Here is a 15,545-nt window from a genome sequence, read left to right on the forward strand (position 1 = left end):
CTTGCCACATACATGTACGAGTGTTTAAATAGTTTCAGCCATATTGCACTTTTGCATCTAAATAAAATGTAATATAGTGATTTGGTGTTACTGTGCTATAATAAAAGTATAAATACGGAGCCACAACTTGTTACAAAAACTAAAAATTCTGTTTTATGACCTTTGAATTCACTGCTGATGTTCTTATAGACAGCAAGAGAAAAACATGTTTGTGGTGATCATTATGCCGAATGTTGAGTCTTATTGTGGCTTTGATTAAGAAATTGAAAAATAAAAACACTGAAGGTTCATTTTGTTGTGTTTATCTTGAGAGGTTGAAGACATTCCGTCCAGAGGAACAAGTGCATGTTCATCACACAGAACATGCTTTTGTGCATAACTAGAAAGATTCATCATGCACAACAAAGAGAGCACGAAACGGAGCACGAATGAATGTGCAGAGAATGAAATTAACAACAGAGCTGCCAGAAACCGCAGGCTTTAATCAGAGTGTGACATTTCAAGACTATGATGTAAAGACCTATAAAAGAGATCAGAGGATGTAGAACAAGAGAGATGATTGTTCTCAAATACGAGACTGGATGCTAAATGCTCAAAATTAGGAGAAAATTAGGAGATTTTTTTTCCCTCAGGCAAAATGAAAGAAGTTTTTGCTTTGTGTCATGGGTTTAGAGGATCCTCTTCACGTCACGATGTGGACAATTGTAGTTCTGTTCAGTTTTACTCATTGGATCGGAACTGGCTGCATATCGCACGTTGCATGTTTGCAGTGCAACGGATTTGATGCAACCATATGCAATAGACATTAAAACTTTTACATGTTAAATATTGCTTTCACATTTTATTTTGTATTTCATTTTGAAAGTGGACACATCCCAGTCTTGTGTGTTGCAGTGCAAACTACTACATGAAACAAACAAAGTTAAAACCTGCATATGTGGAGCACATTCAGAGCCTCTTGACACACAGATTCACTGTTGCCCTGGTTTCAAAGTGGTCAACAACAAAACACCCCAGTTTGGTTGCGTTCACTGTGGTTTGCATCACATGCTTTGATTTGTGCGGCAAACAGTCATGCTCATGTAGCAACGATGACACATCTTTTTTTCCCCCCACATTTGCGTCATGTGCAAAAGGAAACTGAGAACTGTCATGCAAAGAAAAAAGTTCTCAGAGTGATTTTTGTTGAATTCTGCACATGTTAAATGTGATGTATGACCCAGTTTTTTTTTCAGAATGAATGGAGTTATTTCAGGCCCAGAAGCTTGGAAGCACTATGCAGCATTACTGATCCACATCTGTCCAAAGACACTAGATGACGTTCTCAAAGAGCTGCATGGAAGCCATTATACTTTCATCCTGTTGAGAAAATAAAACAGATACAAGACATACATGTGTTGTTGTATGAAATCAGCCAATCAACATGGTTTAAAACTTCACCTTTTTCACATCAGTCAGTTTCACGATCTGTTTACCTTTTGGCAGGTTTCTATGAATTCATCTATTGTCACCACTCCATCTCTGTTGCGATCCATTTTCTGGAAAAGTGTCAGACATGTACAGGGGAGAGACTTTTAATATTTTAGTCAAAGCATGGAATGAAGTGTGTAAAATACTACATGTGCTAAATAAACATTAACTCTCATGGATATTCATCGAAGGTTCAAAAGCGTGTGATGTAAAATACGGTAGTAAACTTTGGGTCTGAAAGTAGTTTGGTCTTCAGATTGTTTGATATGAGAATCCAGAGATGACACACGACAAACCTGGACATGACTGTTCAGAATTTGAGGAGTAGTTTTGAAAATGAGCTTGAATCCTTTGTTGAAAGATAAGGTTTAGGTTCAGTTGGTGAAAATAGAGTTTGGATATTCTGTGAAATTTGAAAATCATGTGCTTAGTGAAGGTGTGTTATAATATCTAATTAGATGCCAAGGATTCGACTGTATGGTTTGGTGGATCCAGGGATAACACACCTGGAAGAACTTCTCCACATGCTCAAAGGGGGAATCGTCTCGTACACTGGGTGAAGTATACCTGCCCATCATGTCATAAATGGATGTCATTATTGCCAACATTTCCTGCATTCAAAAAAAAAAACAGACAGACAGACACACATACATTATATCTTTGGAAAACTTGGCACTGCAGCAGATTTTGACACCATGTTTTCTTTTTGAGAATATAGACTATACCTCTTTAGTAACGTAGCCATCCTTATTGATGTCATATAGATTAAATGCCCACCGCAGTTTCTCTGTGACAGAGCCTCTGAGCAACACGGACAGTCCCAACACAAAGTCCTGTGAAACGAAAAATCATTGTTGCCGACTTAAAACTAAAACTATATCCACAGAGATGAGACATCCACACACGCAATCTCACCTCAAAGCGGATGGAGCCACTTCTGTCCATGTCAAACGCGTTGAACAAGAAATGTGCATATGTGGTCGCATCTGAGAACAAGTAGTAATGGACAAACAGGGGTGAAAATAAACATTCAATGCTGTTGGCTAATTGTACAACCCCTGTAAAACCTCATTTAATTTAAGCCACGACTAACTTTACTTGAGCTGACTTTGAAAAGCAATAAGTGGTTTGTAAAATGAATTTGAATCTGCCAGGAAAAGTAGTAGATTTACTAAAGGAGCTGACAAATATTAACCTTTAGGGACCTGTTTCTTTAGGGAGGTCAGGTCACTTCCCTATGTGTATACTGTACCTCCTTGAGGGAAGAACTGTGAGTAAATGATCTTGAATGTTTCTTCATCCACGAGTCCACTGGGACATTCCTGTTGAAAGGTAAACATTAAAAAACAAAAAGTGTTGACCTTTGTCTTTTCTATTCACCAGCAGGTTAATTCCACAGTTTCCAAGTTTTTCCCCTATATCTGTGATTAAAATAACACAGTTTTAATTTTGTGATTTGACTCGAATCGTGTATTGTAATATGTCTTTAATTCACCTGATATCTGGTTAGTTTCCTGTCCCTGACATTGTTTTGCGATCCTTGTGTGTGTTGTTTTTTTGTTTATTTAGATTTTCCCTTCCTCTTGCCAGAGGAAAACAGACTTCCTGTTAATGGACATTTAGAACCTTCAGTGAAACTGCATCTCAGTCTGATTTCCCCTCCGTTATCACAAAACCATATGTTGGACATTTTCACACTGTTTGTTCTGTTTGCTCTCTGCAGCTGCTCCACTGTCAGTCAATATGCATAGGAACAGCACAATGCCTTTATCTTCAAACCGGAGGCTATACATATACACGTATAAGTGACTTAGAACCCAGATTCACAGATACTAATATTTTAAAATGCAGACACAATCCCTGACTGTAGTGTAAGGATGTGGCCACTAGAGGGTGAGGAGCGCAGGATATCCAATGGCCTGATAGTGAATAAAGGGAAACTTTGTCTGAGGCGCTTTGAGCTTTTTTCCTTAATCCAAAGATTTGCAGTTACACAAACGTAGTACAGCAACAACGAGCAGCTGTTTTAAAGATGGAATATTTCAAAATGGCATGTTTTCGTTTAAGCCGCTGCTCTTGTTCTGCCACCGAATACCGGTGTGAATATTTCTAACATCACAGGCCAGAACGATGAGTCTCACCCAACATGCATTCATCCCCCATGCTTCAAGTGAGGTGTTCCATAAAACCCACCGTACATGCAAATGCCAGTCAGTTTTTTTTTACAAAGAACCTGCAGGTGTGGTGTAGGTGGTTTAACTGATGACTGAGGTAAGCTGCTGAAGTAATCTTTTTATCACAGACACAACGGTAAAACTACGAGTGGAACTCATATCAACTATGGCTCTGAAGAGCTCAATGTCCCAGTGTCAAAAATGTCTGCTGCATTAAGATGAACTCAAAAGTAACTAAACACTTTTGTTTACCACAACTTACCTTTAATGTCACTTTGCTGCCTTTAATGGCACATTACGGCCATTAACTGTCGATATGTATTGCCTGCATCTATACTAATATGATGCAGGCAAATGAAGTAATTCATGATGCTACAGCACAACATTATATTTTAGACCAATGCTTCCCAAACGTGGTCTTAAGACTGGCCAAAGGAGTCATTCAGAGCTCCAAAAAATGGAATAGATTGCAATCGGGAAAAGGAACAAACTATTTCTGTGAGAACGGAAATGGTTTGGAGAGACAAGCCAAGGTTAACATACATATTTTTCCAATAGAGTAGCTCTACATAAAGATTAATGGTATGTGGAAACCTTGATTTTGTAGGTTTATCATACACCTTTCTGCTATGACATCTCAGATTTGGTAATGGCAATACACAACTGTTAACTTTGTTCCGCATATGAATTATTGCATAGTTATACCTCTTCAAACATTAATAAAATAAAATAAACGGTCTGAGAAAGACTTGAACATGTGACTTGACATAAACAAATGCAACCTGTGACGAAGGGTTGCGGTAGTTTTAGGTTCACTTTAAGTTGTTAGAAGCAAAAGGTCCAACTTTGTGGTTATGGATAAGACAAAAAAAGACAAAACAAAGCACAGCTCACAGTGTAAAAGTTCAAACTGTTAACTTTGATTCAAAAGTTTATGCAAGCGAAGAGGAAATTGATGAGGCGCAAAGTCAGAAGCAGGCGATTAATGCAAGAAGGGAGGCAGGAGGCAAAACAGGCAAAACTAGAAGGGTGCTCGGAGAGCACAAACCTCCGCCAAGGCTAACGCCCTAAGAAGTGAAAAAAATAATAATCTTGTATCTGCCCATTTATCTGGATTCGCTCCAAAATGAAATCGGTTCGGTCAGGCCCCACCCCTCCAAAAAATGTTACGGCAATGGTTCAATAGTTTATAAGTAATCCTGCTGACCGACGACAGGAAATGAAAACGTGACAGTGTAGGCGGAGGAAATCTTGTGGCAGCAGATGATTAAGTCAAGGGTAAAGGGTTTTGAGAGGTTTAATATCTACATAAAGTATGGGCATGGTTTTTTGGGGGTTGTCCTTTTACCTTTGGCCATTAAGTGTATATTTACTTGAAGGAACTGTAAATTATGCCTTGAAGTCAATTGAATCCCTTTTCTTAGATTAAGTTGGCAGCCATAGCCTAAAATGTCCCTGACTGTCCTCTCACATTTTTGAATCCCCTGTAGAGTGACTGCAGCTCCTTCCTGGTGAACTGGGTCTGGGCCTGGAGCTGGTCAAGGCCCTCGGGTTGGTGACGCACCATGGAGAGTTCGAGGTCACTGTCATTGCTGTCTGTCATAGAGAAACAGAGACATCGGGGGAAGGTGGGACACAGGGTGGGGGAAGAACAGAAGTAGGCAACATAGGTAAGACAAGAAAGAAAGAAATGAAAAGAAAGGAGGGGCAGGGGAGGTGTTGAATACTGGAAAATCAAATAGATGGGAGGCAAAGAATTAAAATGACTGCACATAACTCAAAATGCTCACCATCTTAACACAAACAAAATATGAATTTGAAAACAAAAAACAAATGGAGAGGTTTAAGAAGAAAAGGTGAGACAGGGAAATGGGTGGGAGACAAAGTGCAGTAAGAAGAATATATACAGTTTTGGATCAAAAATAAGAAAGATGAGGCAGAAGTAAATACTTATTATGAGTAAGAGTAACTTTAGCTTGAAGAAATTTTGTAAAGAAATTATGGTGGACTGAAGCATTTATATATATATATATATATATATATATATATATATATATATATATATATATATATATATAGTTCCAATTTCTGAAGTCACTGTCAAAATAATATGACAAATACTAAATACGGAATAATTTTAGACAGTAGCATTTCGCTTGCAATTAAAGCACAAGTCACTAACGTCTAAAAAGGTTTATTACTTCAGCCAAAGGGAAAACAACGGACAGGTTCAGTTAAAATGAAAGAAACAAACATGGGGAAGACATTTGCAGAGACGACAAACTAAACTACAACTGGAGGTGTACTCACCATCTTTACAAGAACAACATGCAAACAATAGAAAGTTGAAAAAGACAAGGGAGGGATTGAGGAGGGGCGATGAAGAAATCAGAGGGAAAGAAGAAAGTCACAGGACTGTTAAAATAGTTGACTCGATATCTACAAGTTACCAAAATTTACCAACACAGTGAACATACTGCTAAAGTGTAGATGCACATGATGTCAAATCTCTCTCAAAACAACACTTACATGCCAATATGTATTTTGAAAAATATATACATTTGGTCACTGCAATTGTTCCTCCTGGCCATACAGGACATGAAGAGATCCCCTATAACACAATTCTAATCAGCACTTTTTATTTGATGCTGCTCTACTATGATTTTTATGTGTTCTTATGTGTCGGTTTGTGTGTGTGTGTGTGTGTGTTGATTTTGTGGATTCCATTTCAATCCACTATATCAAATAACAAGACTTGTAATTTTAAATATGACGGTCTATGGGGAACGGTATTTCACTCCCATGTCTGCTAGAGTCTGTGGTATGGAAATGACAAATAAAACTAATTCTGATTCTGGTTCTGATTCCAATGTACGAAATGTGGGATGTGAGTATCCTTTAACATTTACAGACATTAACCCATAACTTTTGCAATTTCATTCCAACCCAATCAAATAACAAGGAGGTTTAACAATATTAACGTTTCAATGCTACGCAACAACAAATACGATCTTTCTCTCGATGTCTTACCTTCCAAAGACAAGGGCTCCCAAATCCCAAACTGTTTGAGCACGACAACAAACAGTCCAATAACAACACCGATGGCAATCACTTCCATGCCATCCAATCCCATTGTTGCCTTGCATATGACAGGTGCAAAAGCTGTTTTAAATATAGTTGAGTTTCAAAAGCTGTTTTAAATTAAGCTGAATTTTGACAAATTCTTTTCTAAACCGATAATTTGACAGAGAAGCTTGCATCCACAAATGTCACCTGATGCCAAGCATCTCCTTCCTCCAGCCGCCTCCTTTTTTAAAAAACAAAAACCAGCATTTTTTCTACTCAGGCGTCAGCAATTATACTCACTTAAAAGAAAACCCCTGACCAGTCAGAAAAAAAAGTCTATTAGAGTGAGTGAAGAGCATCCTGCTCTGTGTAAACAGGTCCAAAGTCCATCATGCAGTCTTGCAAACACGTATGACATTCATAGTCTTAATCCCCCAAAATGATCCGGAGCTACCTCCTCTCGCAAACGATCCATCTCTGGTTCTACTATCCCACGTCCCGGCCGGTTCATTTTAGGATCTCTCCCACAACTCCATCAACTGGGGGGCTCCACCCCCACTCACTCCGCATCCTCCATCACCCATACAGCTGTGTGTGTGCGTGTGTGTATACAATATGTGTGCATGCAAGTGTGTAGATGTGCGTGTGTGTGTGTTTGTGTGTGGGGAGGGTTGTTACTGAAGGAATTTCTTTTCTAATAGTCTCTGATCGACAGTCTAAGCTGACTTTATTTGCTCAGTCATTTCATGTATGCGAAGCTGTAAAACTAGGCATTGATCCACATCCGCTGATGGCCGGGATATGAACTGCACTTAGAGTGAAGGAGTCTGCCCTGCCCTTTGTGGCGCTGCTTGTGTCTGCTGGGCCGTTCGGACGATACAGCGGCTCAATAACTGGGATCTTTTCACTCAGAGCTGCAAAACAACGTGGCCATTGCGACTGTAGAAACAACGCTTTGTTTATGACATTGTAGTTAAGCATAGTAAAGTTGAAGTGAATTTTATGTCTGTGCTGCACACCTCAGAGGTCAGTGTCGATAGCTTCTGCGAGATGCACCTCGTAACACACATGAGCACTGGCAGCCTGAGAATATGCCGTCACAAGTCTATTTGTTTGTTAAGACACGAGCGAGTCTTTGCACGATTGTTCTGTGCTGGAAGACAATTTGAAAGCAAAGAAGAATACGGGTATAGACCGTAACTGATGACTTTGCACAACATAATGGACTCAGTTTAAGTAGGAGAGGGGGGTGGAGGGCAAATCAATTGTTGTGAGATAAAATATTGGTGTTGGACGAGGGAGAGGAAGCGGGCCAGGAACGCATTCCGATGGCCGGGCAGAGTTTATGTAAGCTACAGACTCCAAATGCCCTGTCGTTATAACTAATAACTAATGAGACGGGATAATGCCACTGCAATTAAACAAAAAACCCAACTCAATACTGTGGCTGCAAAGCATGACAAGAGCAGAGTCACACAGTTGTATACAGAGTATGAAATTACTGACTTACTTTGGAAATTGACATGGTTTAGATCTGTTTTGGTAATTTAATTTGGTAATTTTTTTTATTATTTTTCCCTTAGTATGCATTATCTTACTTTTGGGCCTCTCTTACTCAGGAAAACAGTACATAGAATAAGATCATACAGTTATATATTTCTCTATTGTAGTGTCAAGGTTGAGTCGGGAAGCCAAATAGATGGATGGAATAGATTGCAACCGGGAAAAGGTACAAAAGATCTGTGTGAGAAGGCGCTCTGACGTTCTTGGAGATATGTACAATGGTTTGGAGACAAGCCAAAGTTAATATATTTTTCCAATAGAGTAGCTCTACATGAAGATTAATGGTATGTGGTAACCTTGATTTTGTAATCTCAGATTTGGTAATGGCAAAACAGCTGTTAACTTGTTTACTTTCTGTGCAGTCTCCCTGACGCAACTCAGAATAAATACTTCTGCTTAGGACATCATGAGTCTCCAGAAACACTTCTTTCCTTCACCCTACAACATTTCCCTCACACCGCTCTCCCAGTTCATACTCTAAGTTGTTGTCACAGTCAGAGGAAGTGCACCTGTCCTTCACCGGAGCAACTTATTGACATTCCATTCTTATAATAAGACAAATGTTGCCTTTGATGAGTCAACAGTGTGAACAGTGAGATCAGAGGTGATGTATCCTCTAGCTTCACAAAATTCTGTGAGTTATCTGCTGCAAACAATCCCCAATCTTTTGCAACATTTCCTCCGTGCGCATCACTTGTGACCTCACCAGACGGAAACACACAGAGCCATTACTAGAACATGCAAGATGTATGAGCTGATGTGGAAAGTCACCTGCCAGAAAAAATAATGCATCATTACACTGTTTAATGCACCCTAAGTGCTGATCTATCCACGTTCTTCTATTAAATACAAGCGGGAGTGAGGTGGCTTAAGCACACAGAGATGCAGACTGTGCAGCCTTCAGCCTCACCATCGGGCTGTAATGACTGCAGTGAGAGCAGCATTACAGCTCCCAGCCCGAGCCCATCAATCAAAAACTATACCACAAGTTACGAGTCACACAATTAAACACACTGAACTTTCGTTGTCTTTGAAACACTCTTTTAGCTCGTTGTTTTTCAGCTATTTGAGTTCTGGTAAGATATTATCTTACCCACTTTCACATAACTTGGTTTTATTCCCCTCTGTTTTAAGATGATTTAAGATTCATTTCTGTTTTTAAGTCATCTCACTAAGTAACTTTGTGAGGAAAAGGAAAATTCATTCTGTAAAGGTCTCTCTCTCTGTCTTTCAGGTAAATTTGACAGCAACACTGAACAGCAGTTATGCTGCAGGATTTCCATTATCTGTACAGTATTCGAGCCTCGCCTGATCTCTCCTTCGCACAAAGCATAAATGTTAATGTTTTCACTCATTATATGCCAGAAAGCTTCTTTTCATATTCAGTTAAGAATGTGGAGGAGCTCCGGCAGCAACAGCCGCAACGAGGATTCATCGCACAGTTTCACTGTTGAAATATTTTTGATTTTTCTTTTAGCTTCAATGATTGGCCAATTCGAACTTTGGCCAATCGTTGAAGCAAGGCAAAAATGGAAAATGCTTTTCTTTCCTTTGCTTATATGAAATCAGATAACAGCTCAAATGCAAGCACAGGAACTCTGAAGATTTAAACAATATTCTGTAATCATTAAGACATGAGGATTTTCAAATAGGCCCTGGAGAGTGTGTGTGTGCCACGTGCAACCACAATGTGATGTTTAGTAATGCCTGTTATCACACTAATGCTTCTTATAGAGTTTTGGGTGGGAAATGGAAGAACTCACGAGGAAGAGCGACATTTTAAGTGTTAAGTTCTGAAGTCAAACAAGTGCATAGTAATAACAGTCCAGAGACACATTAATCCAGCATGGTTTTTTTTAAAGCACTTATGTAGTTTTTTTTTAAGCATAACTCACAAGATCTTCAACCATTATCACTGTTTTGTTATGAATGAAACAAACCTGCACGAGAGAGTCAGTGCGACGATAGAGCTGCATACATGAGACATTCAGGTGCTATAATGTCTGCAGACCAGCAGATGGCGATACAGTTGTAATCAAGTGGAGAAATTGCTGTGATTAAATTTCCAATTTAGATTTCAGTAGGTAAATAAGTGTAATGGATTAAAAACAAATTGTACATGCAAGAAATAATGACTTAATTGAGTTTAGTGATTCCTACAGTAGTGTTCGTAATGATGAATTGCCTGATGTCCAAATTAGGAATGAGAAACATGACTGTATTTTAATTGTATAACGTGTCTTTTTTTTACAGGTAAAATACTTGGAAGTGATGGTTTATTAGCTATTAGAGCTTTTGCTCTGTTACTGTTTTCATCAGTGTCCTGGCCAAGGCCATCCGTCTGTTGGCAGTCAGCAGTAAATGAGTGTGGATGACAGCAGCAGGATATCGGTGGAAACAAGTCACGTTGTCTGCTTATCACTGTATTTTTCACTAAGGCTGATTGAAGCTGAAAACAGAAACATGTAAATAAATCAAACAGACTGTTTGCACGTGAGACAACATGTGACATCTGTCAAGTGCATTTGTGCAACAAACTGTCTGCACTGTCTGCACCCACAGGAGGGCAATGTCAATAATTTAGATAGAAAATTGGCATATGAATGGGCAGTCAGTGGAAAACACAGTGCTTTTCATTTAAAAAAAATGCACTTTTGTATTTGTGATGCTGACGCTGGTTAATCCAGGTATAGACATTTTTTTTTTCCTATTTTATTAATCTTCTGGAACCACTAGGGGCATGAAGGGGCCCCTTTAAGATTGGAAGTAGAAGAGGAATTCATTTCTTATAATTTCTGGGATATTAAGTGGTGAGATCGGTGTGTACAGCAAGCCATGGGAGGAATGTGGAGTGGATCAAACGAACTAGAAGTTAAAGTGAAAGTGGCAGCCATCCATTCACTGACTGATCAACTGTTAAAATGAAGTGGCGTTTGGTTAAGCAAGAGGTATGTGCTGTAAATACTGAGCACAGCAGAGAGAAGGAGGGCTGGGAACATTGAATTCTAAGTGTAGATCTATACTGTAAATGGGACAGACGCTTTAAAATTCATGTATTCTGCGATGCCGCAGATAGAAGGCCTACCTCCCTACTGGATCTCCCTCTTCCCCCTGCTGTCACATACTATCGTGCAGATGCTCGAACAATTGTGTTGTTGTTTGTGGATGTTAGCCTGTCTCTTCATGCGCTCCTACCTGGCCCCTGTTGCGTTGTGCTGGCGATGATCCATTTGACGAGGCAGCACTTCATCAGAGATTTACGCGTGAGCCGCGGCTTCTGCCACTTGGAGCCCTCTGTCTGTCCGCTCGGGTTTGGGTCTTTTCCATTGGCATCAGGCCGCAGACCGCCATCCACCACCTTCTCATCTGGCTGAGGGGAAAAAACAGAAACCAGCTTATTGTTCCAGTAGATAAGACCTCATGGGTCACCTGACCACACCTCAGGCAGGGAGGAGAAATCAAGCAACCCATACCTGGAATGGGAGCCACCTCCAGGTGATAGCTGGTCTCCACCCTTCGCTTTTCCTCCTACACCCAGCTGTGTTTTGTGTGTCTTATAAGCCAAGTTCTTCATTTAACTCTCATTGTTTTATGGCCCACAACTTCTCTCACCAGCACAATTACCCAGCATAGCCATAATGCAAAAACACTGCTCATTTGAATAATGTTTATCATTTGTCTGTATGGGTTTGAGGCTCCCGCAGTGTCTTCTGCACTCTTTGCACCTATAAATACTGTATTTGTGTCCAACATATATTAACACTGCACATGGGAATGGATCAGTAATCAAGCACAGTAGTTCTGTAAAAATTAGATCTATTCTTTTCATGTATTATACCGACTAAGTCTTCAGATGTCTTGAATATGCTCACTTGCTGGAAAGAATTGGAAAAGGTCTGATATTCCTGTAACAGGAGCTCTTCTGAGAACAGTGACAGTTATTTTCACATTATCTTATCATCTGACACTGGACAACGAGTTCAGCGTTTCTATATTCAGATCAATATTTCAGTCTCATCAAAGCCTTACACTATCAAACAAAAGCAATGTACTATAAAAATATATATTGTGTTTGGTTCTCTTTCCATGCTGAATATTTTGTTCCCTCAGGCACAATCTTTTTGCATGTGGGACTGAAAAGTGCGGAGAACTGTATGTGTTGACTCATCGTCTCTGTCAGTGTTATTGCACTATTGTGCTCGGCACGACTCCTTCAGCTTTTCTGACCTCATAGATTTGGCCTTTGTGAGGCTTGGTCCTTCCTTCTATTGTTTGATTCTTTGGCAGTCCACTCCTTTCTTAATGCTCTTGTCTCCTCACTCTCTTTGTCCCTGCAGTCTTTTACAAGCTCGAGGTAAAGCGTTGTATGAATAAAACAGCGTTCTTTAAGAGGCTGCCGAGAATGCAATGTAAAGAGTTTGTCAAGAAAATAGACTGCGGTACTGTCTGGGGAACTCCCTTCGGTGTCCCCCCCCCTCTTTTTGAATATGAAAGGATGCCAAAGCACACAGGGCATCAAAAATGTCGCTCAATAATTCACACTCCTTAAAACTGCATCAATAAATGATCAGAGTTGGCCGCCATGTTGAGGTGAATGATGACAATGACGAGTAAAGCCGACTAGCACTTGATAGATCGTCCAAATGCCACATACACAACCAGGCACGCACACACACACACACACACACACATAGACATGCACACAAACATACTGTTTGTAAGAACTGAATATGCATTTGCACAGAGGTAGACATTTAGTCCAGACCAACTGGACATTCAATTAATTATTTTAAAGCACTTTGGTCTGGGCAATAATGTCTAGAGGGGAGCAGTTTAAATGAAGAGGCGACAGGACGCTTCTCACCCCCCACCAATGATACTTGCCCTATCCTTGTGACACTGTCTCTGTATAGTCAGACTTTGGTGATGTCAAGTTCTTATGAGAATTTAGGAAATATAGTAAAGCATGATTTTTCTATAACAATATACCCAGAAAATTACAGAATAGGGTTATATTAGTGTTACTCAGACATCTGCAATCCCGTCAGAATTTCTGCAAGGTTCAAAAACTTTTTTAAAGGATGAAGAAAAGGTGATAAAAACTTCCAAAGCGCCGCATTATTAAAATGGGAGAAACCATCTATGATGATGTGATTACCACCCTCCACTGATCATCACACACACACACACACACACACACACACACACATTAGAATTTTGTCATTTTCCTGCTTGGATCTCGTCAATGCAATCTGCATCGTTGCACCTGTATCAACTCTGCCTCCTGTGATTCTCCTATAATCTGATTTATAATCTGTTTTCATTTCATATTGGGAAGTGACATTTTTGTCTCCACAACATTAATTTGACAGCTTTTGTTACTTTGCACGACAGGATATTAAGTGGTTAAAGTTAGACCCACATCCACCAGCCACCACGTCACATGCTGCTTGTGCTATAATGCATTTGCAATAGCATTAATGTCCCATTAATATAACACGACATTTCGAAAGGGGGCCATTCTGCATAATTAAGTATATTTTAAGTGACGTTTTGAATGCGGGACGGCGACAGAATCGTATTCCATGTATCCAGCAACAAGTAAATGAAAGCACAAAGTAATAAGTGTTCACCGCACCTGCATTGCGTCTGGGTTTGTGTTGCTGTTTTTTGGAGAAAACACTGCAATCCTCCTCCGCTGGCGCTCCTCTGTCGACCCCCGGTGAGCTGCAGCTGCCTGCGGAGACACACGGAGAGAGAGAGGGAGATGGAGAGAGAGAGAGAGAGGGAGATGGAGAGAGAGAGAGAGAGATGGAGAGAGAGGGAGATGGAGAGAGAGAGATGAGAGAGAGAGAGAGAGAGAGGGAGATGGAGAGAGAGAGAGAGAGAGAGAGAGAGGGAGATGGAGAGAGAGAGAGAGAGGGAGATGGAGAGAGAGAGAGAGAGAGAGAGATGGAGAGAGAGGGAGATGGAGAGAGAGAGAGAGAGAGAGATGGAGATGGAGAGAGAGAGAGAGAGAGATGAGAGAGAGAGAGGGAGAGAGATGAGAGAGAGAGAGAGAGAGATGGAGATGGAGAGAGAGAGAGATGGAGATGGAGAGAGAGAGAGAGAGAGATGAGAGAGAGAGAGGGAGAGATGAGAGAGAGAGAGATGGAGAGATGGAGAGAGAGAGAGAGAGAGAGAGGGAGATGGAGAGAGAGAGAGAGAGAGAGAGAGGGAGATGGAGAGAGAGAGAGAGGGAGATGGAGAGAGAGAGAGAGAGAGAGATGGAGATGGAGAGAGAGAGAGAGAGAGAGAGGGAGATGGAGAGATGGAGAGAGAGAGAGAGAGAGAGAGAGAGAGGGAGATGGAGAGATGGAGAGAGAGAGAGATGGAGAGATGGAGAGAGAGAGAGAGAGAGAGAGAGAGGGAGATGGAGAGATGGAGAGAGAGAGAGAGAGAGAGAGAGAGAGAGAGATGGAGAGAGAGAGAGATGGAGAGAGAGAGAGAGAGAGAGAGATGGAGAGAGAGAGGGAGATGGAGAGAGAGAGAGAGAGATGGAGAGATGGAGAGAGAGAGAGAGATGGAGAGAGAGAGAGAGAGAGAGAGAGAGAGAGATGGAGAGAGAGAGAGAGATGGAGATGGAGAGAGAGAGAGAGAGAGAGCAGCTGTTGGAAGGAGGAGCAGGGCTGCTCGGTGTCCCCCAGAGTCGAGCACATAGACACTGTCACACCCCCCCCATCCATCGTCATCTGTGTGTTGTGCGTGTGGCAGGGGAGAGAGACTGTCGCACCTGGTGAGTCAAAAGTATGGAGATGGATGTGATGGAGTCGTGATGCTCGGCTGATGAGAGTGTAAAAGAGCGTCGGTCCTCCACAGGTGAAGAGGAGAGGAGGGAGACGCTCTTTTATATGAGAGAGCGGCGCGGGGAGGAGAGGGGGGGTGTGGACGACGGGCTGGGAGCCGTGTCACCGATGTCATATTGGGAGAAGCAGACATATCATGAAGTGCAGTGATGATGCGAGGGTCCGAACTCAGACAGACTCTCTGAGGAAATTAAACAGGATTACTGTGTCTCATACACACACACACACACACACACACACACACTGTGTGCGAGTTGTTTAACGTCTCTGTGTGCTTGTCTGTCATCATGGTCCTACTCACATTGTATAATAATAATAATGTATCTTATATGTATACAGTTAATATTACAGTAATAATAAAAAAGAGAACAATAGAGAAAATAATAATAACAACAACAACAATAACACAATAACATGAATAATATTA

General features: G+C 40.8%; 1 protein-coding gene across 8 annotated transcripts; it reads right to left on the minus strand.

Moving 5' to 3' along the window:
* Positions 1 to 280: 280 nt before the first annotated feature.
* LOC118284614 (calsenilin) lies at positions 281 to 15,128 on the minus strand. 8 transcript variants are annotated; one of them, XM_035607455.2, is made up of 11 exons: positions 15,046 to 15,128; positions 13,912 to 14,010; positions 11,469 to 11,643; positions 5,955 to 5,957; positions 5,116 to 5,240; positions 2,723 to 2,792; positions 2,386 to 2,456; positions 2,196 to 2,303; positions 1,977 to 2,081; positions 1,476 to 1,538; positions 281 to 1,359 (listed from the first exon to the last, which is right to left on the minus strand). In XM_035607455.2, exons 2-11 carry the CDS (start codon positions 13,915 to 13,917, stop codon positions 1,312 to 1,314), a joined length of 774 nt encoding a protein of 257 aa, XP_035463348.1. In that variant the 5' UTR covers positions 13,918 to 14,010; positions 15,046 to 15,128; the 3' UTR covers positions 281 to 1,311. The 8 variants fall into 8 exon arrangements, with proteins under 8 accessions (XP_035463348.1, XP_035463349.1, XP_035463350.1 ...); XM_035607456.2 differs by lacking the exons at positions 5,955 to 5,957; positions 15,046 to 15,128 and having other exon boundaries at positions 13,912 to 14,063; XM_035607457.2 differs by lacking the exons at positions 11,469 to 11,643; positions 13,912 to 14,010; positions 15,046 to 15,128 and adding an exon at positions 7,011 to 7,201 and having other exon boundaries at positions 5,116 to 5,370.
* Positions 15,129 to 15,545: the final 417 nt, after the last annotated feature.

Source organism: Scophthalmus maximus, chromosome 20 (assembly GCF_022379125.1).
Source record: "Scophthalmus maximus strain ysfricsl-2021 chromosome 20, ASM2237912v1, whole genome shotgun sequence".
Classification (NCBI taxonomy): domain Eukaryota; kingdom Metazoa; phylum Chordata; class Actinopteri; order Pleuronectiformes; family Scophthalmidae; genus Scophthalmus; species Scophthalmus maximus.

Bases quoted from the DNA above. Each gene is read 5' to 3' on its own strand.
- LOC118284614 (XM_035607455.2), bottom strand. The intron at 2,793-5,115 runs GTGAGAGGACAG...ACCTTTCAACAG, and splicing joins TCTACAGGGGATTCAAAAAT to GAATGTCCCAGTGGACTCGT. The intron at 1,360-1,475 runs GTAAACAGATCG...TTTTCTCAACAG, and splicing joins TCATAGAAACCTGCCAAAAG to GATGAAAGTATAATGGCTTC.